Here is a 27,977-nt window from a genome sequence, read left to right as displayed (position 1 = left end):
TAAAAAGCAACCATAGGTTATGTACATTGGATTGTTTGGTGTGTCAATATCGAAGATTGGGGTACAATTGACATGTTATCTCCTATTATAAGGCTATTAGGAGAAACTGTAATTTTCATTCCCAAATTACATGTTCTCCATATTTTCTCATGCAGGCGCTTGCGCTGTCTGCTGTCACATTGAAGGGCTTATTTCCATAGCTTCACGCACTGATCATGGCTCGCTGAGGCAACCATTTGAGTCGTCGGGGATTCCACTAGAGCAGCCACTAGACCCTTGTGCGCTGGAACTGTCAATGCTTTACTGCTCTCACTTGGATTCCACAACTCAAGAGACTACCAAACACAAATGAATAATTAGCATGAAGTTGAGGCTGACTCGAATTGCACAGATAAACGAACTTTAGCCTTTATCGAAAAAATCCAGAAACATTTTCATCGTTGCAACCAAAATATCTATATTTCAAGATAAGTTCTCATGTTAAAAAATGAAATCTCACTGTTCTCATGTTTAAAATGAAATCTCAATGAATGCTACTTTCATGTTTCCATTTTTCTTGAATGTACCATAAGGAAACATATAAAGCTTGCATCAACTGTTAAGGAACCCACTAATAATGAAGGTGCAGAACCTCATTTTCATATACAGACACAAGGTACAAACAACCACACAAAATCACCAGCAACAATTAATATTAAGAATGAATAAGTTACCTGGTAACCACCAATGATCAAGAGCAGTGAGTATCCAGGATGAAATGTGCATGATTGAAATTTGTTGCCATTTGATTTCAATTCATATATGCATTTTCCACCTGTTGCAGTTGACCAAACCCGTGCACTGTCTTCACTAACAGAGGCAAGATACTTCCCACTTGTATCCCAGCAAATTGAGACGACCTCTTTGGCATGTCCTGATCCCTGAAACAAGTTTTCTTTCTGTCAAGTAAAATTAATGAGCAAGAACTTTTAACCTACTTGCATGAACTCATTTTCAGGTGTTCTAAGGCTTACCTCCAAGTACAACTCGGGACTGCCAGTCTCAACATCAAATACATTGATACCATTTCCTGAGGTAGTAGCCAAAAGTTTTCCAACTCGAGGCTGGAATCTGACTTGTTTAGTTGCTCCCTGCAGTTACCCCACAGGAAGATTTTGGTAAGGCTTTGATGGATGCAAGTGCAAGAGGAATTTGTCTACCACTTCATCTTCAAATTAACCATTAGAATACTAAAAGGTTGTGACCTCAAATCACCTGACACCATCTAATTGATGTTGTTTGAATAGACAAACAAAGCTGCCGAATGCTATACAACAATATATGATCATGTTACTGCATTTGAGTGCATACTTATACAAATCATGAAGAACAATTTCTAGAATTATTTCTTGCATCTATCTATTAATTTGTGCATGGTTTATTATATAAAAATTACATAGAACTCCCTTAAGGCAGTATTTCAAATATTAGCATAATATGATGCTACCACTAAACTACAAATGAAACGATCAAGATATTACCTTAAACACCCGTGTGCAAGTACTTTGGTTGATGTTCCACAGTCGAATTTCATCATTACTATCACATGAGCAAAGGAGATTGACCTGCCTTGGGTGGAAATCCAATGACATTGCTTGTTCAGTGTGTCCTTCAAGCTTGGATAATGGTTTGTTTGACTACAAAGACACAAGAATGAAACAAATATTATATATCTATGGCAAAGGATTTTTTGTTAATCATAGTTATGAAGATCAAGATAAAAGTGAGAATGAAAAAAAAACTCACTCTTGCTACATCCCATATCTTCACAGTTCTATCAAACGACGATGTTGCAAAAATTGTTGAATTTGGTCGAAACCTTACATCTGTAATGAGAAGAGAATGCCCTTCTGAAGTTTTAACATACCCAAAAGTTTCCATGTTCCAAATCAGAACCTGCCATCAGATGATGCAATCAGTGACAAACTCATAGAAAGATCACTAGAACTGACTAAAGAAGACGATAAACTGAATATTATAGATGGTTTTCATCAAGTGACCTTTTTTTCATGCCCTGCACTAGCTAACAACTTCCCGTCTGATGAAAAATGGCAGCATACTATCTTGGACTTGCTTGAGTGCAGGGAACCAACTTCTTCAAAAGTGAAGCCTACCAGTTGGTAACAAAAGTAATGTTAATGAAAACTTCCCAGACTATTTCTTTTCAGTTGACAGACAGAACTATTTGTGTTTTTTGGTATCACCTTCCAATAAGTTGTGTATAGTGAGTTAAACCAATGTTTCTTTCTTCTGGATTAAAAAAAAAAAAAAAAAAACCAATGTTTCTTTCTCCTTAATTTTTGTAACGCCCCCCACCATTTAAAAATAATAATCTTGTTAATTTTAATAGAAGCAGCAGCAGCAATAGATGACAACTAAAAAGAGTTCCAATTTGATAGGTGATGTATGAAGAAATGAACTAAGAGAACTCATGAAAATGCAGTAGTGTGAGAAGCTAAAAGAGATATGGGGGAACCAAGAAACAGAGCAAGTATGGACTAGAAAGGGTGGTTGAGGATTTCTAATTCACTCGGGGGCACTGGTTTTATGCAATAATGAGAAAAACTTAGGGCTTGAGACTTAGAATAACAAATATAGAGGTCCTAAGCCTCACCTCACAAAATTTATTCATTACAAAAATAGCATTTGATAGTACAAAGCAAAAGGCATTATTTTTTTTGATAATCCAAAAGAATTACCTTTTTGTTCATTTTTCTTGCAAGCTGTAGAACCACGTTTAAAAACACTGAAAGTGCTTGTACCATCAGCAGTATCGTCATCATAGGACAAGAAAGATTCAGTATCTTCTTCCACAGTTATATCCTCACTAGCATTCATATTGTCCTATGGTTGGGATTCCATGAAGAAAATACGGAAAAGGTTAGATGATAAAAGCCCAAAGAAACACTGCACTTTCAGGAAAAGTATCCAACACACATGAAGAAGAGTCCTCAAATCAAAAAATTCATTAAAATTCCACACATATTGATGCCAGGTGATAAAGGGAAGGCCTTCATGCATTGTAAAGTGTATGGCCTACCAAAGGACTGCCTCCAAGTCTCAAATATGGTGTTCTCGTCCTCTTTCTTCCATCCTAATTTTGAAAGGATAATATTAGAAAAACATAATTCATAGGAATATGCATGTGAACCATCATCACCTTCAACCAAGTCAATAAAGTATTAATCATCAAATTTTCTAATCAAGCAAGTGCCTTAATCAGGGTTACTGCCCAATATATTAACCTCTAGTAACTGCTGCTGCTGAAGCCAATCATGTTGGTGTTGGTGGTCAGCAGTGTGTCTCATTTGTCCAATCATCTGAGTCATCACCAATCAGTTTCAACAGGAAAAGGGTTATAAACATTTTAGTTATGTCTCTAATGAAAAGCATTCTCAGGATATCTGACAATTAGCTTGCTCATTAGTTATGTGAGTGTTCCTTTTCATCACTTTGAGTTAATAATAACATCGATTGACAGAAAGAATTGGGAAGTGAAAAGACAAGAATGTTAAGGTTTTGGTGATGGTACGGCATACTTATTGCATGCAGTTTCACATAAAAAATCACACTGTTTCACATGCAATACAAACCTGGAAGTTAAAAGTCACTGTTTCCAGTAACCTTTCCAACCTTCCCCATAATTCTCTTTAACATAACTTCCAGGAACAATGTCAGTTTTTTAGGTATACAAGGCAGTACCTGACCCAAAAGTGGATGCTGTTGTTCTCCTGTCATCTGAATCTGTTGCTGATGGTTTGGAGCCTGCAAAGCTGAGTTTAATACCTGGTGACCCAGACCAGGGGAAATTTTATCAGCTTCAGATAATTAGCCTAAGAATGATGCTAAAAGAGTTCGCATGGACAAGTACTTAATACACCACTCACTTTTAAAGGCCTTATAGTCAGTGGTCCATGATTGACTGCACTCGTAGGAGTCGTAGCTGAAAACATAAACAGAACGAAATCATGCACCTACATGATGTAATTAAATCAAAGAACACACTTCTCTTTCTATGACTATGTTTCCTCTTTCAAACTTCTACAACCATCATGCCCAGTTTAAGAAAGCAAAAGTGCCATATAACCGAATAACCGAATTGAAACACAAGTGTGACCTGTACCATATAACCGAATTGAATTATAGGATCAAATAATTACTTCAGGACAGAGTGTGCAGCTTTGGTGCCAGATAAAAATAGCAGGAGCTAGTAGATACATGTAGAAAGAAATCAAGGTGTTGTACAGAACAATGAAAATCCTCTAACTTTATCTCCTTAATTCTCAGTGTAATAACAGCATGTATATTATCTGATATGTGCAATTTCACAGCGCTGAGCACTATAATTCCTAATGTGATCCTAACAACATAAACAAACCTGCACCCTGAGCTCCAGTTACTGAGAGTATGGCATTTTGCATTCCATAAAGCATAGGATCCACAGTGACAGTCCTGCCCAAGCTAATGCCATTTATGTTGTCCTGCACCTGAATATTTAAATTTTCAATGTAACTAGCAATTTGGGGTTCTTATTAGAGCGACTTGATAAGTTGATAGATTAGACAATATTCTCACAACCTGCTGTTGAGCATGCTTGGGAAGTTGTTGATGCCGATGGCTGACACAGGAATGGAAAATGTTAACAAAAGGGAAACACTGCTCTGCATTTTAGGCAAATTTCCTAGCCACCATTGTGTTATCTTCTTTCCTTCTCTATTTTCTTTCAAGTATTTAATTAAAAATGAAAAATAAGAAATTAAACCACTATCACACAGGCCTTAGTAACCACATGGACATGGGTCTGGAGGATCCAAATGACCTGTATGAATGAGTTCAAATTAAATGACACTGGTCTCTGAAATAATGCAGAGCTACAAAAACAATTTAAGGAATACCTTGAAAGGGTTGCAACTGACTTAGAGATATTCAATTTATTGACATTTCCAGATGGTTGCCCCAGCATCTTATTAGAGTTAGTACCCTTAAGACATTTTCGAGGCCTCTGTTGGTTGTTTGGTGAAGGTGGCATTCTTGGACGTTTCTTTTGTTGTTCATTCTCTCTCATTGGGATAGCCTGAAAATTGAATGAAAAATAGTTGTATAGGATGCACCATCTTACAACCAAAACCTGGCAAAACAAGTACTTCAAAATAGTTCTCAGCAAATTATCAGGTACCTTAGGTACAGATGCTTCTGCCTTGGCCTCATCTTGATGCTTCAACTGACGGGAGGCATATACATCGTAAAATAAAGACCACCATTCATGTATGAATCCCTCGGTTGTATCAATGACTGAAAAGAAAAGGAGCCTCACAATTATAATAATATATAGGTAACAGTACTAATCAATCAACTTAGGGGAGAACTATAAAGTTGACCCATAAGTATCATATGGTTATCATGAAGGAATAATGAGAAATTGAGCAGTAATATTTATATATTCCTCAAGTGATCTATATGGGGGCAAAATAGAGAAAGTTCACTTACGGAAAAGCATAATTTAATAACATACATTCAGTTCAGCAACAAAGAATTCTTAATTGACTCGATATATGGAACAATTTTTCCTCCATTTTTTCTTTCTTAAAAGAATATATAGTACTCATCAATATATATAACCAACAAAATTGAGATAGAAACCATCAAGCTATACGCCTATACACAGCAAGATTTTACTTCTATTACTACTTGAAAATTGCAAAGTACTAACCAACAGAAGTGTCAAAAACATCAGCCTCCTTCTTAAAAATTGCAGCAGCCTGGTGCATGTTGTTTTTCACCATATAATCATGCAAATATAGATCAAGCCTACAACCCTCAAATCAAATACACACAGATTACGAATTAAAATAAAAAAGAAAGAAGTAGCTAGAAATTATTTATATATCTTATTTCGAAGTCAGCCATTGAAAGCAAATACACTCACATCTTTTCAGCATCCCAGCCAGAACCCAAAGCCATGATCACCTTCCAAAACAACCTTCACTATTTACGACCCTTCAAAGAATTAAAGAACTACACAAACATGAAAAGCTTAAAAAGGTGTGAACACGAAGCGAAGATAGAATCAAAAGAACGAATACCCAGATGGAAATTAAAGAGCAGGAGCAATTGAAATAAGAAACCCAGTTGGGTTTATCAGAAAAAGAAAAAGAAAAATAGAAGAAACGGCCAGAGAGAGAGCGCTCGAGTGAGCTAAGAAAGGTGTAACAGTGCCATGCAAAAAGAGAAGCTAAAAGAAAAGGGACAAACTACAAATTTGGTTTTTTCTAAAGAGAAAAAGAGAGAGAGAGAGCGCGCTTGTGAGTAGTTGTGACTGACTTTGTGAGGTGTATACAGGAAAGGCTCCGGGTTTTCCACTCTGTGTTGTCACCTGACCAATAGTCTCACGCCACGTCATTCCCCCCACTCAATAATTTCACACCTCTTTAAAACGAAGAAAAAAGGGTTGATTGCCCTAAAAATTTGGGATGAAGTAGTATTTACTTGTTTGTTTGTAGATTGCAATTTTGGAGGATCCTATTAGATTGTAGAGCAATTCTATTTGCACTCTCTTTTTTAATTGTAGTAATGTTCATTGTTTAGGTTTTAACATTCGATCCTCAACAAATTAATTGACTTAGAGGTTTCTCAATTTAATTTGAGCCCTGAACCCGGCCATCACAAGAGTTCAATTATCACCTTTCCTTTATTTGAATCAAATAAGAACAAGTTTTCTTCTCATCCGTTTTCTCTTTTAAAAAAAGTAACCGATAATTAATAATAATGTGAAAATAATAACTCTTTCAGTTATGTAAAAAAGAACTCAATCCAAACACGACATGTTAAACTAACGGGTGAAAAAATATTAATACAACACGACACGGAAAATAATAAGGATGCTATTAGATTGTAAAGCAATTCTATTTGCACTCCATTTTTTTAGTAATGTTCATTGTTTAGGTTCTATTCGCCCCTCAATCTACAAATTAATTGCCGTAGAGGTTTCTTGGTATGTGAAGGGATGAGAGGTGTTCTCGAAAATGGAAGTGGATGTGGAGTTATAACTTAAAAGGGTAAAGGACATAATTTATTGGGAACATTCTTAGGATTGTGGGAGTTTGTGCCATTTAAGATTTTTAATTTTCAATGGAGATTCTTTTGCAATTACACATTTTTCTAACACAAAAAATAAAAAGGATATGCGAAGAAAAAATAGGTCTATTGACATTAAGTAGGTGTGAAAAAAAAAGCTCCATAGTTATTTGAGTATCTCTTTTACTCGAATGTTTTGCCAACCCAATTCATTGCTAAACGAATCCGAATTAAACATGGTTACCATAATTGTCAATGGTGTTAGAGAAATAAATGAAAGTCTAATTATGGGAACTGCATCTTACACAATTAAGTTTGGCTCTCTTATACACTGAACATAGTTCATGCTTGTCTAGCTATAGTTATTGATAGCAGTTGTCAGGTTCGGTGTTATTAATGCCATTGTCCCATAATACTTATCAAGACTCTCAAAGTTACGTCACTATTTGGACCATCTCAACTGATCATTTTGTGTATCATCTCTAATATAAGTATGATTCACTTATGTGAAACGCAATTATGTGAATCTCACTTTTATTAGATAAACCATCTCAACTGATCATTTTGTGTATCATCTCTAATATAAGTATGATTCACTTATGTGAAACGCAATTATGTGGATCTCACTTTTATTAGATAAACGATTCACAAGATAGTTGAGATTATCCAAATGGCAGTACTCAACATGTAAATAGAAATTTAAGCAACGGCTTTGAGTCGGTATTAAGACCGGTGATATTATGCATTCATGATAAATTGAACCAAAAAACCCCCAACAATTTGGCACATAAAAGAAGCTTCTTGATTAAGCTATGCTGGGTTTAACTCATTTACTAATATGTTGTTAAATTTTTTGATTGCGATAGAGAGGTCACTTTTTGAGATGCTTTTGCAATGAGGTGTAAATAACCCACTAAGGCCTCATGTCATGAGACACAAGAACACCAGGTCGATCAATCTAGTTAATTAAATCATTAAAAATTTTGTTCCCATTGGGTTGCTTATCAGCCCACAAATCCCTTCCTCTATGAAAGGAATAGAACCACAGCAATACAAAAGAAGCATAATACAGCCAATGACAATGATGACAGAAAGGGAGAAGCTACGCTAGGCATCTTTCTTAAAAAAAAAAAGTAAGAGGAAAAGCATCCTAATAGAGAGGAATAAAGGAATACCAATGCTGGAGCACTATATATATAATGATCTCTAGACTATTTGATCACCACAACATCAAAGAGATGAAGTTCTTGCTTCAGTTCCCTTGCTGCTCATGCTTCTGTTTCATCAAGTCCAAAAAGAGCAAACACAAGGAGAAGGAAGCCAAGAGTGACTGAAACATGCAATTTCTCTGGCCAATTATTCTCATGAAACAGTGGACGATCTACTGCAAACTGCTTGCTGTTTTGACATCCTTATCTTCTCATGCCTCTCACGAGGATTGTACCACATTCACAAATGTAATTGTCTTTACCTGAACTATAAATTATCCCTTCAAAGGAATTTATCCTCAAACTTCATGATGCCTTCTTGCTTATCTCTTGATCATTTGGCACTAAGCCCATTTCGCGGATTTGATGTTCCACAGAAACCAAACCAGTCTGCGCAAGAAACCTGCAGCATAAAATCAATCCACAATTCATCAAGGATCTTTGAAGTAATAAATTCCAGCTAGTCCTGCAAACTTTATCCTCTAAACTATGATTTTCAAATAAAATGACAAAATCAAATATGCCTCAGAAAACTTAGTTTGAACTATAGTCACACTGAAATGAATTACAGACTTGGCTTTTTTTTTTTTTTTTTTTTTGTGTTCGTCTATCTTTCTTTAATCCCACAAATGAGAAGAACAATAAGGCACCCCAGTGTCTACCAAACATTAGCACCAAAGAAACACAACTTGAAAAAGTTTAACACTCATCAGCTATCTAAAACATTGTAATTAGAGGCTTGCCATCCACAGCTAAATTGCTCGAATGGTTTAAGTTGGCTCATAAACAGAATGAACCATGCCAAATTTCCGTATGTAACTCCAGCACTTCAACAAGCTTCTTGCAAAGAGTATAAAGATTACAACACGTACAGTGCAACTCCTCATACCTTATTTGAACAACTAATACAATATGGCTGCCTTTCAAAGCTTAAAAAATCTACATCTTCAAGATTATATAGTCAAATATATAATCCTTCTTAGGTCATAGAATAGGTAACATAATGCCTGCAAGATTTATCTGTGTGCTGACTCGTATGGGGATCCACTATTGTACCAACAAATCAACAATAACATGAGTACATAATTCACTTCAGCACATGCTCCTAAAACCTTTATTCAGTCATCTTTAAGTGCTCCCCCTTGGTGTACTGTAATCAAATTACTGTTATCTACTGTTATTCACATCACACCTGAAAAACTACCATATACATTTTTGGGGTATTCACAAATTAAATTGATTTGTTCAAACATCAGCATAGCAGCACAAGTCATGAAACATAAAGAATAAGTTGCAAGATGAGCCATTTGCATACTCAAATTTCCATTTTACAAATAGTTATCAACACTTCAATAACACAAAGGAAGAAAGTACCAAAAAGAACACTATGATACAGAACAAAAGAAGTAATTTCAATTCTCAGACCACCCACAGTAACCCATATCCAAATTTGACCAAACTGCAAACCTAGAAGGGAAAATAAATTGTGGGTATTAGAGAGAAGAATGAACCTACCAGCTAAGAAGCAAGAAGAGGGTCATGGTGATAAGAACAAGGAATGCAACATGAAGTATCAACCAGGAGTCACTGGAAGAGAATGCCAAGCCCAGCATCACGGCGAGACACAGACCCAGCATCACAAACGATAATCTTAGCGTGGTCCATGTGGGACCCTGAAATTTAGTCAGCCAAAATATCAAATACCCTTTTTTGCACAAGATATATATACACAAGCAGACATAAAGAATTAACAACTGTACTCACGTTAACACCAGGAGCTAGAGCTCCGAGAAAGACTGCTTGAGCAGGTGATATTTCTTCTCCTTGTGATTGTTTTTTGGCCATTTTGTGTCGTTTTGGATCTGGGATTACAGAGAGAAGGGGATCCAGGGAGGCGTGCTTGGAAGTTGGAACAGTGATTTTGAGTGCCAATTCTAGTGACCCAGTAAGAGGTTCGGTCTGGAGGGAAAGAGAAAAGAGGAAGAAGAGGAAGACGAGGAGAGTGATTGCTGTTAATTTGTTTTGTTTTTTCTTTTTTGTTGGCATGTTAATAGAAAAAAGGCAAAAACAAATGAAAAAATCAAATTATGCCCACAACATATATCTGATTGGGCCAACCCAATTGGGCTCAATTTGCCAGACTCGATCCAGCCCATTAATCAGTTAAAGATTTGACGGGCCAAGCCCAGGTATGAACCAAAAACTTGGAATCCTGATTTGACACTCAAAACTTGGTTACTTTTTAAAATTTTATTATCATATGATATATGATTCAGTTTCTGCAATGAACCTTTCCGTGCATTGCCAGCATCTCCACTAGCATATGTTGGTGATTTTCCATTACACCCAAAAATCATGATTCATATGTTCAACGTCCAATTGGTGATACGACATATTGCATTATGCATTTTTCACAAATTCATTTATAAGATTGTGGCAGCAGGATTCACAAATTTTTCTGCTTACATACATAAACAAATGCAGACATGCATATTTTAAGACTTTGACATTTGAGGGTTATGGTTGTTTCACTGTCAACTACATGAGAAAATCTCAATTGCCCATATAAGTAGGACCTCTCACAGTAGGGTCCCTCTGGAGTTGCCTTTCTCTCTCCTTAAGGTACTGCAGAAGTGGCTGCTGCTCATTTCTTACGTCTGTCACAGCACCACAACCGTAGGGGCTTGTTCTTTGGTAACCGGGGAAAAGCCTCTCCCTTCTTTGTCCATCTGCACCACCATAATCTAGAGGAAATGCTGGATGCGATTTTGGGTTATCCATAGGTATTGCCGGATTAGAAGCCACATGATTTCCCCATCGATTCAAATGATGAAATCTTGAACTAGGCTCACTAGCATAGTCATAATCATACAAGTTTCCAATGTTGTTCCTGGGAGGATAAAGAGAATTTGGCCATGCAGGATGATATTGATGCTCAAGGTTGAGATTTGCTCTGTACTGACGAAGCCATTCTGATGAAGTCATTTGATGCCAAGGAGGGTATTTATCCATGAAATTAGCAATGCTGGGACCATAATCAGGTGCCCCCTGAGTAGCAGTCCAATTTGAATAGCTGCTTACGTGTGAATATGATGCATCACAGACATGATCTGTCATGCTGATCCCCCCAGAGCTTCTGCAGTCAATAAAATCAGATTGGATTCCACCATTAAACCAATCAGCATCATCTGGCAATAAAGGGGCAGAAGGCACAGGAGGTGTATAAGAAGAAGGAAAAGAGGATTGGGTGCTTGCTAATTCATGACTGTTGACAGAATCTTCATTTTCACTGATAGATAGACCATCCAAAGATCCTGAAGCTATTTCCTCAATAGGGCTCAACCTCAAGCCATGTTTACTAATACCACTTGTGCTTTTCTCCCTATTATTGCTCAAACTTCCTCTGTCAAGGACCCAAGCACTAAGTGAGGGAGGCCCAGCAGTGATTGGAGTTTCCAAAAATGTCTGTGCCACTGTATCCTTCACAACAGGCTCTGGCTGCTTAAATGACATGTGGCGCCTAAAATTAGTGATGTCAGCATGGAAAGAAAAAGTATCACTCTGGGACTGGTTTTGTGCTATAAGAAGTGATGTAGCACGGCGCAAGCATTCATCAGAAGGTACACTTTGATCCCCCATATCTTTTTGAGAGGCTGGATCATTTAAAGTAGAGGAAATATTGAGTGGTGCTGAATTATGTCTAGCAAGAGGCCTGAAGACGATAACTTCTTCCTCTTCCACGGCAACAGACTTGCCATTACAACTTTGATTTTCCCCAGCAATCATCTGTTTCTCACATTCTTCCAGTGCTTCATGAATATTCTGAATAGGCACTTTCAATTTAACATCAGAATTGTTGGACTCCACTCTTCCTGATTCTTTCCTGTCTGCATATTCATTTGACTCTGCCTTGTAGAATTTGCAAACTGTTCTTCCAGATTTGTCATAGACAATCCACTTTTGAGAATCAGTTGATCTGTTTGTGATTTTTATTGCAGCATTGATGATACGCTGAGCACGACAATCAATTCCACTTTCATAATTGTCTATGTGTTCCCAATTAGACATGAAATCTAGTGATGCCTGTGCACAAGCTACCGGTACAAAACTCCTCAGCTCATAGTCTTCCCACAGTGGAATACTTTCTGTATACTTGGCCTCGCCCTCATTGACATTGAATCGCTTTAGAAGATCAACAAATGCACCAAAAAAGTAAGACATGGCACTTCTGCTTTTTTCATTGACCCCATACATTTCTGCTTCATCAAGCATGACAACCAACCACTCCACAAAAACAAGCACAGCTGGTAGAAGGGGGCAAGTATCTATTGCACTAGCCTTCAAACATCTTTCAACAAAGCGTCCCATGAAAATGAATGTGGCAGTCAATGCCAATTGTGTCAGCTCTCTCTGCTGCATATCATTTTTGTCTTTTGATTCTTTTATTTCTGGGCTCTTGATTAGATTCTGTACGATAAAGATTAGTACAGAAACAACTTGCAGTGCTCGAAAAGGACCTCTTCTAACTGAATCCATACGCTGATATGACTCCAATGTGGCCTTTAGTTTTGTATCATCTAGTGCCATCAATGCATCCAACTCTCTCATAGTAGATGCAAAAGCACAAGGGAAGTCATCCACACTGCCTCGCATAACAAAAGCAGCAGTCAGAACTTAAACAACACAGAATTTGAAATTTAAATAAGGAATTGGAAACACAAGCATACATCAAATGCAAAGAAGTTCAACGAAACAGCATTAGATGGCCTGTTTACATTCTTCGCCATAACACCAGTTCCATCATGCAATGTGAAGCAAGTTAATAACATAACTACTATAACAGTCTCAGCTCAAGTTAAAATCTAATGAATTAAAGATACTTCAAATTTAGAACAACCATTACATACTGTCCCAGAACATCAAGAAATGAGAACAATCACAATCGCACATCAGGATGCATCACCAGAAATCAACAGTTAAATGTAGCATTATTACATCAGTGGTTAAGTAAAATTGAACACAGTCCAATACAAGTGAGTACCTCGATTTCATGTGAAAGAGACTTAATGTTCTGATAATAAGAGACCATAACTCTGTATCCATGCAGAAATTATGTTCAGGTTTCAGCAAATTATCATTGCTTGACAGTGGAACAGTCAGAACACTGCTTCTTTCAGAGGGATTTAAGAAATTAAAGTGGGCCTCACTTGAAAGAGAATGTAAATGTGATGACCTGCTCTGTAAGATCATAAGAAGCAAATGAGAATTGCAAAAATATGAATATTGATAGGCGATATAAAATCAATGAATAAAACCAATAAAGGTTCAAGTTTTACCCTTTCAAACAGTAGGATAAGGTTATCCTCGGCATCAGGGAAAGGTTCTTTAACAGCTAAACTTCTTATACAGTGGTACAAAGCGAGGAATTCATCACCAATATATATTGCCAATACAGCTAACTGCAAACAAACATGATTATACATGTAGGTTCCTACTTAGGATTTTTAAAATCAACACATGAAAATGCCAATAAGATAGTACTGAAGAGAAAGCAAAATCTTCTGAGAAATGGTTTAATGAGGAAAAAAAATGTGAATGTACCTGATTTTGGGGGTTTCCACTATCTGGCCAAATTTTTGTAGCTTCCAAGTAGTGGGTGGCTGCAACTGACCAATTTCGGTTTTGAACATCAGGTTGTTCATATTGTTCTCTGTATCTAGCAAGATCCCCAAGACATACCAAAAAGCGGTGGCACAAAAATTGGAATTTCTGCATCTTCTTTTGTTCAACAAAAGTAAACTTGCCTCCCTTTCTATAGAACATGGACTCTTCTAAAGTAAACTTGCCTCCCTTTCTATAGAACATGGACTCTTCTGGCAGCCCACATTTTCTTATTTTCACAATCAAATTCTGGTAGAATTCAATTGCTTCAGATAGAAAGAGTTTAAACCCTTCTATATGACTATCATTTTGTGACACTGCCAAATTTTTGCTTTCTGCATTAGCAGAACTTCTCTTTATTCTTTTGCGAAACTCATCAATATGCTTATAGTAAAGCTTCCACAAAGAATACTCAATGTCTTGAAGTTCCAACTGTTCATGATCTTTTAGGATGAGATTCTCATAACCAGATCGCACTTTGCGGTACAAGTCCTTAACATCAGAGTGCAATGGACCTTTGGAATGGATCAGTGCCCACAACTGATTTTCTTTGTTTGCAATCTGAAAAGACCACAGTTTCAAGAGTCACATAGTTTAACAACAGTATTCAGCATAAAGTGAATAAGAATTAGCAGATGTGGCTGCAGAAAATTACCTCAATTAGATACTTTTGTTTTTCTCTCTGATCTTCGAGGGGAAGAGGTGAATTCCCCGTCATGTCTAAAGGCGAAAAATTTCTTCAAGTTTCCTTTATCTTCTTTACACAGGCTGCAATATGCTTATGGCATAACTCACCTGTTTGTGAAAACCACAAATTAATCCACCTTGCAGTTGCAAAGAACAAAAACAAACAAAGAAAATGGAGTCACCAAAGTGATTCCATGAATTGTAATTGTAGCACATCCTGGATAATTAGGAAAGGATTTACTTAAGTGAATAATGGAGTCACCAAACTGGCTGGTGAGAGCAAATGGACTCACTCAAATACGTGCAGTATACAAGCAAATGAACCATTTTGGGACTATCTTGAGCATACTTGTACCAATTGAGATGGGAAAAAATCTGAAGTTGAATATCACAAACCAATTGAAAAGAATTTAGGGACGGATATATTCCTAATTTGATGAACAGACAAAGTTCAAACTGAAATCTACTAAATTTCCAAAAGGTCCTTTCAAAGAAAAAAAAGGAAAGAAAGTAGACCAGCTATTGACTTTTAGGCACCCAGAAGAAGATAATGATCTTCATCGCACCAATGAATGTAAAAATATGAAAGTCCAAGAGGAAGACTAAAATGGCCCAAAAGCAAGAACTGTTCAACCTAAACTCTACCCTCAAGTTCTTTAACTCTGTAATTGGTCAATCAAACACTGAACATGTTCAGTAAACTCTACCCAAATGAAAATCAAAACGAAAGCAAAAGCAAATGATTATCTCAGATAATTAGAGAAAACAACAATAGGGAACACTCAAGTAGAGAACAGCAAATGTGAACAAAACAACAATAATTGAAGTAACCCATATCAAGTTCAGTAAAACAAACATCAAGAAACAAGTTTTTCATCTTCAAATATTGATAAGACAGAGAACTGCACCAGAAAACGGAAAGCAAAGTCCTTTTGAGAAGCTACAATTGACAAAGAGTACCCATTAAAGTTAGTAACTCAGCAGCAGCCAATTAATGTATGAACCTGAAAGACTGGAGAAACTGATGCCAAAACAACCAGTGCTTCTAGCAGAAGCACACACATGGAAGGAAGAGTTTGGCCACCTGTGGAGGCTACAGCTTCAGTTGTGAAACAGACAAAGTAAAAGGTGGCTGATGATGAGACTCGGAGCAAGGCTGCTATCTGCTATCTTACATATTTTCATTATTTTATATTTTTCAATTCTTTTAGTCTTTGTTTATAGGGTTAAATACAAAAATAGTTCACGAATTTTATATTAAATCTCAATTTAGTCCACTAACTATAAAAAATGTCAATTTGGTCCACGAACTTTCCAAGATGTATCTAAGCAGTATAAACGTTAAGTTTCATCCGAAAATTAACGGAATTGGTCACATGAAAATGTAATGAACGGACTAAAATGCCTCTGAAAATGTGGTCACTTGCTGTGCACATGACCAGTTTTCGTTAAATTTTTCGATGGAAGTTAACGTTTGTACTGCTTTGGTACAACTTGAAAAGTTTATGGACCAAATTGACATTTTTTATAGTTACGGGACCAAATTGAGATTCAGTGTAAAATTCGTGGACCATTTTTGTATTTAACCTTTGTTTCTAATAAGATAATATAATAAAATCTTAGAGAAAAAAAGGAATAAATTAAAGTGCCTTATCATCATATTCATCGTCAATTTAATCTGACAAAAATTAGAGAGGATCGCTTGTCGTCCAAGCTAAGGAGGTAAATCCCCAACTTTATTCTAAGATTAATACGGTACATTATAGCCTTATAGGACACCATTGGAAGTTGCATAACATGTATTAATCAAGCTTGAGATTGTGATTATTATTTTATGATTTAATCTGGAGCAATTGGTACACACACGTGTGCATTAGGAAATGGCTGTGGTGGCCTTGGTGGGTGGTTGAACTTGGCCTGTATTGTGTTGTGTCACTAGATTTGTGACCATCAAATGCTTGAAACGTGTAATTGTCATAAAAGGATAACACACATGAATATAATACACAAATTCTATTTAATTAAGCAAACCCATGGTATATATAATATATGTATAGTTGAGAATTCTCCTGCTAGCTTAGTTTGATATTTATGTTCTCGTATTGTTAATTTCAAATATCAATAATGTAAAATTTTATTTAAATTCAAATATATAGTCTCAAATGACATTCTGATATATATTATCATGTCTAACTGATAAAAAACATACTACAATATGTATAGTCCATCTCAACATTTCAACGATATTTAAGGGGTTTAAGTTGAAAAGCCTTTGTTATATATTTTATAAATATTTTGTTAGTTTCACAATTCACGTCTTGTGCTTTTAATCCTTCAACTGGCACTTGTTGAGCAACAATGAGTAGACTGTAGAGAAGCTTCTACGCAGAGTGTCGTATACGCATGAAGGAGAACACAAGGTGAATGCCTCTCGGGTCCCACAAGAAAGACCAACTTACGACATTAATGATCAGAGTGATGGGGAAATCTTAGCCGTCAGTTTAACAATATCAGTCTCTCTCTCAATTGACTATTTGACTCTTGAGAAATAAAGACAAAGAAGAGTTGAGAGAAACCACAAAAATCAAAAGCCTAATTAATTAAAAGTGTGGAGTTGTGGACCATGACCACATCACAGATGGGTCTACCGTCTACGTAGTTGTTTGTTAGGTAGCTGATATCAACCCATGTAATCAAAGATCCAAAGTTTAATCAATTGAAATTGCACTATGTAGTATATATGAATTGGGTGACATGCTAAAAGTAGAAGAACTAATTACCTACGTAAAGATTATCAAAATAATTTAGGCCCCGTTTGGGAATATTGTGGAGGACCCAAAAATTTCTGTGGATGACAATTCTCTATCACCTACAGCAGTTTTGGTATTTGATAAAAAAATGAAAAAGTGTTTTGCTCTACAATTCTTAACTCTCCACAGCAAAAATAGAAAGCAAGTTTGTAGGTGCTTTTGAAAGCTACAGTGAATCACAACAATAATGAAAATTTTATTTTACCCATAATATCCTTATTTTAGTAATTATAAATAGCCACAGTAGTTTTACATTACAATTTATCAAACACCTTCATACTGCTTTTTGTACTCACAACACTTTTGAAAATATAATTTATCAAACACTCAACTGCTTTACTTCACAGCTGACTTTACTTCACAACTATTTTACTTCATAGCTGTTTTTTCTCGGAACAATTCCAAACTAAGTCTTAGTGCATCTAGACATAATTAATATATACATTTGTAATATGAAAAGGAAAATTTACTTTCGTAAGAGTGGGTGCAAATAAGTCCACGGTCGACCCCACTTATTATCTGCAAATCTTATATAAATCTTAGCCATGAATGATAGTGATTTGATGGAAAAAAAACATATTGGAAAGCTCATGCCTTGGGTGCAGGGCATGCTTATATAATAAACATGTCTACATCAGTGAGCTCGAAATGTGAGTTCTAAAGTTTTCTGATAAGTTCTGGTTGTCCAATTTTGATTTGCACTTCTGGGTCCAGACTCCACCCCCAGAATAAATTTAACTTTCAGGCCTCGGTTGGAAAACTTTGAACTGAACACTTTACAGGATGTGCATACTGAAAGGGCAAGCACTGCATGTTAAACAATTTTGATGGATCTTAATAAATTATCATCATTAATTTACCCTCAAAATTATTCCAGATTTATTAAATCCAACCCACTGAATGTTAAGTGGTCTTCTCAATTTGTATAGGACGGAGAGGATTGATAGGTGCCTATCTTGGGCTAAGCCTAGTAGGACAAGAGTGAAAACCCAAGTTCTAACTTTCAAAGTAAGATATGATGGGCTACAATAAATAAAGCCCATTCTGATCTCAAAGCCCCAAACCCACCAATACCATACGGTCCATACCATGCCATGCATTCGACCAAAAAGCCATTTGCTCGATCGAGAGGGAATTCAAGCTCTGCCTGATTGAGCTCCTCCTGGGCATGGCCATGGTGGCTGGGTCCTCATTTGGCAGCTCTCATCTCAGCTGCTATAGACATAACCATGATGGCTAAATAATCAACAAGGCCAATGTGGGTCACTCTCATTGGCGTTGTTCATTAATGAGCCATCATAGTTATGGCTATAGCCTATGTGGGTGATGTGATGGAGATAATGATGGGGTTGAGTCTGCCCGCCATGCGTCTTAAGCTTCCAAGTCCTTAGGTAATAATAATAATTCATTGATGGGTAATTTCATTCTCTATTCATTATCAATATCATATTTGAAACATCTAATTCCTCCTTTGAATGAATTTCAAGCTTAATTTTAAGATGAACTAAATGTGTTTAATTGTTTATTGGTTACATGTGTGAGGTTACTCTTAAGATAAATGATATGGGGTTTTTTTTTTTAGTTTAATTTTCTAATGTGCTGCGACTAGTCATGTATACTTTTTAGTAACGGTGTATACACTTAATATTTATATGAAAAAAAAAATATTCATGCACGCAAATTACGTACAAATAATAATAATAAGGCCAGAAATTAGATACCAATTGCCTTTGTGGTTGCACATAGTAATAAAACTTATCCAATAATATCATTGGGATCATGACATTAATTTATGCATCACATAGTATACCACATCTTTAAATGCCGAAGGTCCAAACAGGCACAGTGCACATGAAAGTTTCAAATTTGCAATCAATCGCCCACCAACCATATACTACCATAAGGTGCAAAGTCTACAAAAATGTCGCCCACAAAAGCAAACAAAGAAACAAAGCACAACAGGCCACACTACATCCCTGACCTCACCTTGTTTTGTGGCTTTTCCTATTTTGATTTTCATCTCTCTCATATCATCACAAGTCCCACTGCCCCCTCCACTTTCACTTTCTCTCATGTCCCCATTGAACAATGAACACAGTTTGAGTCAAAAAGGCAGACTTAAAACAATGTTAGATATTTAAACCAAAAAAACAATGTTAGATATTTCAAGTTTTCAACAAAGGAGAACTGAATTACCTATCGTATTAAACATCCCTGGCCCAACAGGAAGAAACTCAACAAGTAGAAGTAGAAGACTAGAACAACAAGTAGGTCCCAAAATTTCATGGGACCCCAATATAAAAATATCCTCAGTAAGTCCTAAGATTAAATTAATCTGCTCGATCATCAAAGTTCAATTTAATTAATTAATTTATTAATTTATTTTCCTTCTTCTACACAGACTACACCCCATCCTCACACAACCAAGAAGAAAAAGGAAAAAGGAAAAAGGAAAAAGGCAAAAGGAAAAGATGGGGCAAACATGACATTTAGCACTTTGCTCTGTGGATCAGTTTAAGTTAGATTGACACAAGAATGCAGCTTGGGACAATTTTAAATGGGGCCCATCACATATCTAAAGGTCACTTTCTCTCCTATCATGACCTACAATTATAGGTCTAGGTCTAACATGCCGAGCAAGACTTTTTACACTGTTACAGGCTTACAGCAAAAACGATTCTTGCCCTATGTATAATTCTACTGCGAATATCAAATATATATGGACATGTGTTTTGTTATCTCTCTTTTCAAAAAAATAAAATGAAAATTTAATATGACTATACACACCAAAATAAAGTTTATAGAATTCTTCATTAATTACGACAGTGACTCCATAAAATGAATTATGAAACGAAGCATAGAAAGGAGAAATGAACATAACTACAATTAATAGTAACTGACATTAAATTTATTTTGGACTTTGGCCTGCCCTTTTACCAAAATAAAAATAAAAATGTAACTGACATTAAATGATGATGGTAAGAAGAAAGAACAAATTTTAGTTTTTTAAGACGGATTAGGATCCTCTATCCATTTTCTTACCATGTTTTTAATTTTGGTCATCAATCCTCCCACCACTTCTCCTTTCATTCTCTCTCTTTGATGGCTAAAAACTAAAACATGATAGAAAAATAAGTAGGCAAATAGGTAAGGGATCCTGATCCTTTGAAGACAATTCCTCTCTCCATACTCTCTCTCTATTTTGTCTTCAAAGTTTTAAATTTGAGCCTAATATCAGCCTTGTAGAGAAGCAAAACAGGATCTCGCTAACTGATAACTAAAGTTTTTGTATTAGATATGCTAGTTATTTAACGTGATATCAAAATATAATTTCAGTTAGTTACTTAATTATCTACATCTTAAGCCCCCAACTCTTGTTGACTCTTGAAGCATTCTAGACCTACTAATCATTCATACTTATTCATCGATAACTGATAAGATGGATATAATTCTAATACGATGATGTCACATTAAATATCATATGAAGCTTAAGCTTTTGAGTTAAGACAAAACTTTTTGAATCGAATTTATTAACCATATCTCCCGCTCTCATTTGGCACATATTAATGTAAATAGGTTCTACCTCTATAAGAAGCACATATTAATAAAAGGTGTTTCACCTCTATAAGAGATGCGTTTGGTACATAATAATAAATGTAGTATTACTCTTTCACTTATTTAATCATAATAAGTTAATAACCAAATATAAAAACTAATTTTCGGGGCGGACGATTCCACTGCTTGTATTGCAAACAGAAATTGACTATATATATAATATATAAAATGCTGGCTGGGTTCTCTGTCTCTGGCATCTCTATCTGACTAAGAAAAAGAACCGAAGGGTGAAGATTCCTTGCCCATTCTTCTACTCTTTCTTTGACAGCTAGCCAGCCCAATTGCCCAAAGCTCCTTTTCAATTTACATAAAAGACAAGCCACTTGTTACATGCTTCATGCTTCTAATTAATGCCTAAAAGTTGTGAGTTGAATTAGATCTTACTATTTACTTCTCTATTTATTGAAAAGTAAGAGGGTTAGACACACCGTATCAGAAGAGTAAGTCAGAAGAGTAAGTGACTCACTCTCTCATAGTCTCATCATGCAATTTATGGTGATCCATAATTCTATTGAAAATTCACCCTCCCTATTTTGACTTGTCCCTACTTAAAGAATTCACATTTTTTAGATTTTTCACACTGTCAATTACAATTTCCAGTCAATTAAAGCTTCATACGACCAATTTGTTTCTTTTTCTATTGGACCTCAACTTTCTCAGCAACCAAACATAGGAAATAAGTTGTAAGAGAAATTAAAAAGGACATACATACAAATAATTTTACAATTGATGCAATTAAGATTCTCTCATTCGCTGCAAATATTCCATTACAATTTTATCTTCCTCCTCATCATGATCATCATCGTCAATGTCAACAATAACATAATTAAATTACACAAAATTAAAATTAATTTGAGCATTCGCTTCATTCAAGAAGAAGATGAACCTGAAGCTCTAGGCGACGTCGTAGGGAACAGAGGCAAGAGTCGGGGCTCCGAATCCCTCGGGGTCGTACTCGGCGATGGGTGCAAGTAGAACCCCTTTTCTTTAATGGCTTTCTCTTCAGCCTCCCTGTTTAAATGAGCGGCACACCCATTGGCAGACGACGACGACGACAACCCGTAATTCGCCGACCCGGAGCGGTCAAACGGGTCGGGTATGAGCGGCGTGACCGGGCTGAGAACCAAAGCCGGAAAGTCAAGAATGCTCGGAGATAATATCTCGGGGTTGCGAGGGGAGAAGCCGGAAGCGTTCGACGAGGAGAAGACGGGGATTAGAGGGTTAATCCGGAGGTTATTCTTGAGGGAGTTTCGGCGCTCGTAGAGCTTAAACCCGGATCCGGATTGTTGCTTTTTGGGCATGGATTTGATAGGTGGGATGTGTGTTTTGGTATGCGGGTCAGGTTTTGAAGAGGAGGAGGAGGCTTGCTTGGCAGTTTCGGAGGATCCGGTTAACATTTGGACGACTTGTTTGAAGGAGGAGGTGTCGGCTTGGACGAAGGTGGTGGGATACGGGTTGGCGGATTCGGATCTGGTGGCGATGGGTTTAGGGGGTTGGGGTGTTGGGGTTGTTGGTGGTGGAGCTTGGGCTCCTCCTCCATTGCTGCTGATGCTACTTGCGCTGCTGTTGGAGCTGTGGCTGTTCGGAGAAGGCAGCATAGAACAAGGGTTTGGGTTCTCTTGCTGCCTTTGAGAGGTTTCCATTGATGGGTGGGTCTGAGTTTTCTGTGATTTCGTTGAGAGAAAGAGAGAGAGAGAGAGAGTTAAAGAGACGAAAAGAAGGAAATAAGAGGAGGACGAAGAAGAGACTTTGATGAGATGAGACTTTGTTACTTTCTTTGGTTTGGTTTGGTAAGAAATGTTTTGGTGGGGACTTTTCACTTTTGGGTCTACTGTTCTTGTGCCAGACCCCACGCGCTCTATCACCACTGTGCTACTACACCTTACATACCATCAAATTTATAGGGTTCATTTTTCATTCTCTCACATTTTTTGGTAAATATTTTAATTCATCCTCATTAGCTCTTTACACAGTGCTAAATATTTTAATATTTTATAATCTTCTTTATTGTTTAAGGAGAGCACTATTCGCGCTTCTGAAAAAGTTTTCTGCATTCGTGCGAAAGAGTGCAAATAACAACATTATATAATAATGCAAGTGAATGCATAAAACTTCTTTTTGTGGCATGCGAATAGCACTACTTTTTTTTTTTTTTTATTAGCAGGTAACTATTATTCATGCACCACTATGGACAAAACTTTGTATTAAAATGGTAGTATCATATTGAATGGAGATCTAATGAGAACAAAATGTTGATACACAATAAAATGTTTTCCTTATAATTGGAACAATCTATTTTTAAATGACTAAAGTGATTCCTCATTTGACTTTTTTTAGAATGATCTTCCATGTTACATTGTAAGGCTTATACATAAATATTTAACTCAAATTCTCATTATAGTGTTATTCTTTCTTAAATACGAAGCTAATAAGAAGACTAATTGGGCTTGAACTCAATCCAACATACCAAAACAATAAAATTATAAACTTACAAATACAAGCTAACAGTTGTTGGAATATCTCAGTTGAAAGGATTATAGAATTACTCTCATGTATTTAAAGTTCAATCCCTCTCCTATATAAAAAAAAAAATCCATTTATTTTTAAACCTTATCTCTGTTGGTAAACATTTGGAAGAGCGTCGTATCGATAGCTTCCAAAATTAAATAAAATAAAGATATTTTATCAAGGATTATTAAATTTGATTATATTAAGAAGAATAAAAAGTAGTATTCCACAACATGATACAAATCAACATTTTCCTTATCCGCACGTAAATTGCGAAGTACTGAAGTCTATGTGAGACAGGTTTGTATGTTTTAAACTTTTTTTTTTTTAATCTGGTCCAAGTTTTAAAGTTTTAACCATGATGAGATTTTTTTTTTTTTTTTTTTTTTGGGTTCGAAGTTCAACATATACGTACTAAGAGAAAAAAGTCAAAAAGCAAAGCACACATGAGTCAACAAGCAAATCTAGGAAGGGGAACTGCAAACACGCGCTGGGACAGCGGGTGCGCGTGGGTTAAGGAGACGTCCAAGTGGTATAATGTCATTGGTAGTGTTTGGAATTCTGGACAAACATAGGTGGGGCCGTGGGGGGGAGTGAGAGAGAGATTGAGAAATCGTCAAAAAGAGGTTCCAAATCCATTTGACTTGCAGAGAGGCCTCAAGGCTAACTACGGTAGTAACATTAACATAATAGCTAAGTATATACAGTACCATATGGTCCATATCTATAATATGCTTTGTTTGGGAGGTAGTGCTGGTCCATTCAATCTCCCAAACGATTTACATCGTTAACAAAATTATTAAAATTTAGAAAGGGATTAATGTTGTTTTATTACATTTAATGATTCAAATTCACCATACGATAAAGATAAAATTTTCATTAATTATTCAGTCCAAACTCTCTTTTATTTTAGAGTTTTACTAGTTTACCATAAAAATAAAAAATTTGTTGCATGGTTCCAACTTAGGGTCCTGGCTGGTCCATGACCATTACACAATGTCAACATCTGCAGTCTGCACAATGCCACAATGTGTTTGTCATATGTCCATTATTAAGTACATGACAGTACAACCAGTACCTTGACCCATTGATTTTCTTGGGCATGTCTTCTAATTCATGGTTTCTTACACTGTTTAAGCTTTAACAATAATAACCCTTGATGTTCTTATGGCCATTTGGTTAATCACCAAATCCTGTTAAACCCAAACTCTCCCCCTTTTGTCCTGCTGGAAGTAAAAGTGAAAATTGACTTTTTTGATGTCTTGTTCTTGCTGGGAATAACAAGGAACCTGAAGGAGATTAAATTTTTGGATAGTTTCTAAGATTAAATTATCAGCAGAACTTGAAATTCAGTTTCGGACTCTTCCGTCCATTAATCTCAAATAAAGATGATAAAGTGTTGGATGAAATGCCTAAAAAACATTTCATAAGCTAATAGAAGATGCTAATCAAAGTGACTGAAGTTGGTAGTCAAAGTGTTTGGAATCCGAATTTGAAACTTCCTACAAATCTGGGCGGAGGAGAGTTTTCAATGTGTTTGTAAGCTGGGTGATGCCCACATTGAAGTTGATTCTTAATGACAGGATCCTAAGAGGGTAAAGTGAAAATGAGAGGTGAATTCTGATTTATTTATATGAACACTAAAAGCTAGTGCTGCTGCTGTAAAAAGGTGCCAAGAAAACAAGGGACCACAGTTTATTAGATCAGACACTTCTACCAAGAGCCTTATCTTGGTCTCAAAGTGCTGCAGGTTGTCAGAGAGAGACAGAGAGACAGAGAGATTTTCTTTAGGCCCTTGGGTCTATATAACATATTTTGAAAATTTTAAGGGAAAATGTTAGAAAAGGACTATAAATATACCCCTATTTTCAGTTGAGGATCCCGATTTCACTTTGATTCAATTAAGGACTATAATTTTTCAAATGGCTCAATCAAGTACATTCCGTCATGTCTGTCACATTTACCGTTAAAAACTGGTCACGTGACCAATTTATAGGGGCAAAAAAGTCTTTTCTCATAAAAAAATGAAACTAAATAAATTTAAACAAATTTAAAAACAAAAAAAAAAATTCCCTCCATCTCCCCCATCTCCCACCTTCGCCACCCCCTGCACCATACCCAGCCCAGCCCCTCCCCTCCCCTCCCCTCCCTTCCCTTCCCTTCCCTTCCCTTCCCCTCTCTTTTCTCTCATATCTTTCTCTTTCTCTCTGCCCCCTAGCCAGCTCCCCCTCCCCGTCACCCATCCCCGCCCCCTCCTCCCCCTATACCATCGTCATCCACTAACACACCGCCAAAAACGGCGATTCAGACGGTGGCAGTGGCGACGGAGGCTGTGGGTAACTTGAAAATCAACAAATCAAGTCTCAATCAACTTCAATTTCATTTTAGACACTCCAATTTGATGCAAAACTATTCAAATTGATCCAATTTAAACAAATTCCGAAATGGGCATAGACCCTAAAATTTCAACTTCAACTTTCTCAAAATTGACAAGCTAGATCAAGGGGGAAATAAAGGCCATACCAAGAGGATCAATTTTCACAACTAAATCAACGGCCAAAACTCACCGGAAATGGCAAAAATCGGCGGCGGAAGCCTCTGACCTTCATAGCTCTGATTGGCTCCCAGCGGTGGTCCGATGAACGATCGGGAACCATGGTTAGACTCACTGCGACGAGAAGAAGACGTCTGGGCCAGAGTTGGGTCACGAAACTACCGAAAATAACGAGTCAACACAAGAGCTCCAACCGGCCGAACTGGGTCTCGAGTTCGTGGTGTTTCTGGGTTGAACCGACACCAAGGAGAGGGAGAAGGAGAAGTGGCGACCTCATCTGGGCTGGGGGGCAGAAAGAACGAGAAAGATATGAGAGAAAAAAAAGGGGAGGGGAGGGGAGGGGAAGGGCTGGGCTGGGTATGGTGCAGGGGGTGGCGAAGGTGGGAGATGGGGGAGATGGAGGGAATTTTTTTTTTTTGTTTTTAAATTTGTTTAAATTTATTTAGTTTCATTTTTTTATGAGAAAAGACTTTTTGGCCCTTATAAATTGGTCACGTGAGGGTCACGTGACCAGTTTTTAACGGTAAATGTGACAGACATGACGGAATGTACTTGATTGAGCCATTTGAAAAATTATAGTCCTTAATTGAATCAAAATGAAATCGGGATCCTCAACTGAAAATAGAGGTATATTTATAGTCCTTTTGCTAACATTTTCCCAAATTTTAATATTACAAATAAGGTTAGAATTTAGAAAACAAATTTTGGTTTTTTTTTTGTCCAATTTTTTTGTTAATTATTCGAATTTTGGTTGGTAAAAAAATAAAAAAACTTTGGTATTAAACAAACAAAATATCTCTATATTTTAACAATGAGTCTTATTTTTATTTTTAAAAAATAATACACAATATAATACTAAAATGTGATTTCCATACTTCATTTCAAAACCCATTTCTTCTACTTTCTTTGAAAGTGTTTGAATTTCCCAATAATTTCATTGATTGAGCTGATGAGTACATATTCATTTATTATACACATTGCGAGCTTATCTGTAATATAACTTCAAACTTATCTTTATAAGATAATAATTTAAATTTATGATTTGCCCTATATATATATAAAATAATCTACCCATCTCTATCTATGAGCAAGAGTTCTTGATGCATCCACTGTGCACGTTTAGAAAACTTGCAAATTAAGTCAATTGAGACGCAGACATTTTCAAGAACACAAAATTGTCTGCATACAAACACGGTTGAGATTTGAGTAGCGAGTAGCATTGCATTACAGTCCACAATTTGATTGTGACAGAAGCTGAAAAATCTAGTGCTTATACACATGCATGAAAAGGCTACTCTGGAAACTTGCTTGTCTTGGAACTACCCTTACCCTGCATAACTTAAAAGCTTGTTGGTGGTTAGATCTATCTTCATATTTCAATTATTAGGGAGCAGAGATTGAAGGGGATTACAATATTTTGGTTAGCTTCGACATGCATGATATCGTGTAAAAATTAGAACATTTAATCCAAAACTGATTGAATATTATATAACGTAACACAATATTTTACATTCACCATAGGAGATATATTCTCAATACATACAAACATCTTCCTTTTATACAGAGCAGTACTATTGTTTTTCTTTTCTTTTTTGTGAAATGGGGGCTTAGGCCCAAACAACAAACAAAAAATTAGAGCAGTACTATTTTCTCTTCTCCATTTGAGTGTAAGAATACAATTAGGAAGTGCAAATTGCTCTTTCAACTGATATGGGCTGCTGCTGGGCAGATGGATATGGGCTGGGCTAGTTAATTGTAGGCCTGCTGGTTTACAGGCTTAACATTGTTTTGGGATCTCACTCTCTTGTGCTAGATTTTGAA

General features: G+C 36.4%; 4 protein-coding genes across 8 annotated transcripts; all 4 read right to left on the bottom strand.

The window, feature by feature from the left end:
- Positions 1–69: 69 nt before the first annotated feature.
- Positions 70–6,091, bottom strand: LOC147296837 (transcriptional corepressor LEUNIG_HOMOLOG-like). The gene is made up of 17 exons (XM_086229619.1): positions 5,966–6,091; positions 5,750–5,847; positions 5,216–5,331; positions 4,935–5,113; positions 4,618–4,657; positions 4,408–4,526; positions 3,927–3,966; positions 3,742–3,825; positions 3,285–3,359; positions 3,080–3,133; positions 2,739–2,883; positions 2,040–2,149; positions 1,786–1,935; positions 1,521–1,676; positions 1,014–1,130; positions 714–920; positions 70–335 (listed from the first exon to the last, which is right to left on the bottom strand). Exons 1-17 carry the CDS (start codon positions 5,998–6,000, stop codon positions 189–191), a joined length of 1,872 nt encoding a protein of 623 aa, XP_086085745.1. The 5' UTR covers positions 6,001–6,091; the 3' UTR covers positions 70–188.
- A 1,971-nt stretch (positions 6,092–8,062) lies between these two features.
- Positions 8,063–10,388, bottom strand: LOC147296836 (uncharacterized). Its single transcript, XM_086228875.1, is given in 4 exon segments — positions 8,063–8,648; positions 8,651–8,724; positions 9,837–9,994; positions 10,086–10,388. Coding segments are annotated over 4 exon segments (558 nt in total). The 5' UTR covers positions 10,368–10,388; the 3' UTR covers positions 8,063–8,604.
- A 333-nt stretch (positions 10,389–10,721) lies between these two features.
- LOC147296835 (Telomerase activating protein Est1) lies at positions 10,722–15,821 on the bottom strand. Of its 5 annotated transcripts, XM_086229918.1 has the most exons (8): positions 15,674–15,821; positions 14,638–14,777; positions 14,168–14,543; positions 13,923–14,125; positions 13,658–13,780; positions 13,529–13,559; positions 13,363–13,414; positions 10,722–12,963 (listed from the first exon to the last, which is right to left on the bottom strand). In XM_086229918.1, the coding sequence occupies exons 2-8, from the start codon at positions 14,698–14,700 to the stop codon at positions 10,875–10,877; spliced, it is 2,937 nt and encodes a 978-aa protein (XP_086086044.1). In that variant the 5' UTR covers positions 14,701–14,777; positions 15,674–15,821; the 3' UTR covers positions 10,722–10,874. The 5 variants fall into 5 exon arrangements, with proteins under 5 accessions (XP_086086044.1, XP_086086043.1, XP_086086040.1 ...); XM_086229917.1 differs by having other exon boundaries at positions 13,363–13,559; XM_086229914.1 differs by having other exon boundaries at positions 13,363–13,559; positions 13,923–14,543.
- A 5,894-nt stretch (positions 15,822–21,715) lies between these two features.
- On the bottom strand, positions 21,716–22,851 carry LOC147296834 (VQ motif-containing protein). The gene has a single exon (XM_086249731.1). It carries the CDS (start codon positions 22,735–22,737, stop codon positions 21,964–21,966), a length of 774 nt encoding a protein of 257 aa, XP_086105857.1. The 5' UTR covers positions 22,738–22,851; the 3' UTR covers positions 21,716–21,963.
- Between the last annotated feature and the right edge of the window lie 5,126 nt (positions 22,852–27,977).

The sequence above is a fragment of the Dryas octopetala genome, chromosome 1 (genome assembly GCF_963921425.1).
Source record: "Dryas octopetala chromosome 1, drDryOcto1.1, whole genome shotgun sequence".
Classification (NCBI taxonomy): domain Eukaryota; kingdom Viridiplantae; phylum Streptophyta; class Magnoliopsida; order Rosales; family Rosaceae; genus Dryas; species Dryas octopetala.
Note: the sequence above shows the minus strand (reverse complement) of the source record. Positions and strands in the feature narration are given on the sequence as shown.

Coding starts and splice junctions, on each gene's coding strand:
- LOC147296837 (XM_086229619.1), bottom strand. CDS start 6,000: ATGGCTTTGGGTTCTGGCTGGGATGCTGAAAAGAT. Junction 4,527..4,617: donor CCAAGCATGCTCAACAGCAG/GTTGTGAGAATA, acceptor TTAAATATTCAG/GTGCAGGACAACATAAATGG. Junction 1,131..1,520: donor CTTGCACACGGGTGTTTAAG/GTAATATCTTGA, acceptor GGGTAACTGCAG/GGAGCAACTAAACAAGTCAG.
- LOC147296835 (XM_086229914.1), bottom strand. CDS start 14,700: ATGACGGGGAATTCACCTCTTCCCCTCGAAGATCAGAGAGAAAAACAA. Junction 14,544..14,637: donor AACAAAAGTATCTAATTGAG/GTAATTTTCTGC, acceptor TGGTCTTTTCAG/ATTGCAAACAAAGAAAATCA. Junction 13,781..13,922: donor GTGGAAACCCCCAAAATCAG/GTACATTCACAT, acceptor GTTTGTTTGCAG/TTAGCTGTATTGGCAATATA.
- LOC147296834 (XM_086249731.1), bottom strand. CDS start 22,737: ATGGAAACCTCTCAAAGGCAGCAAGAGAACCCAAACCCTTGTTCTATG.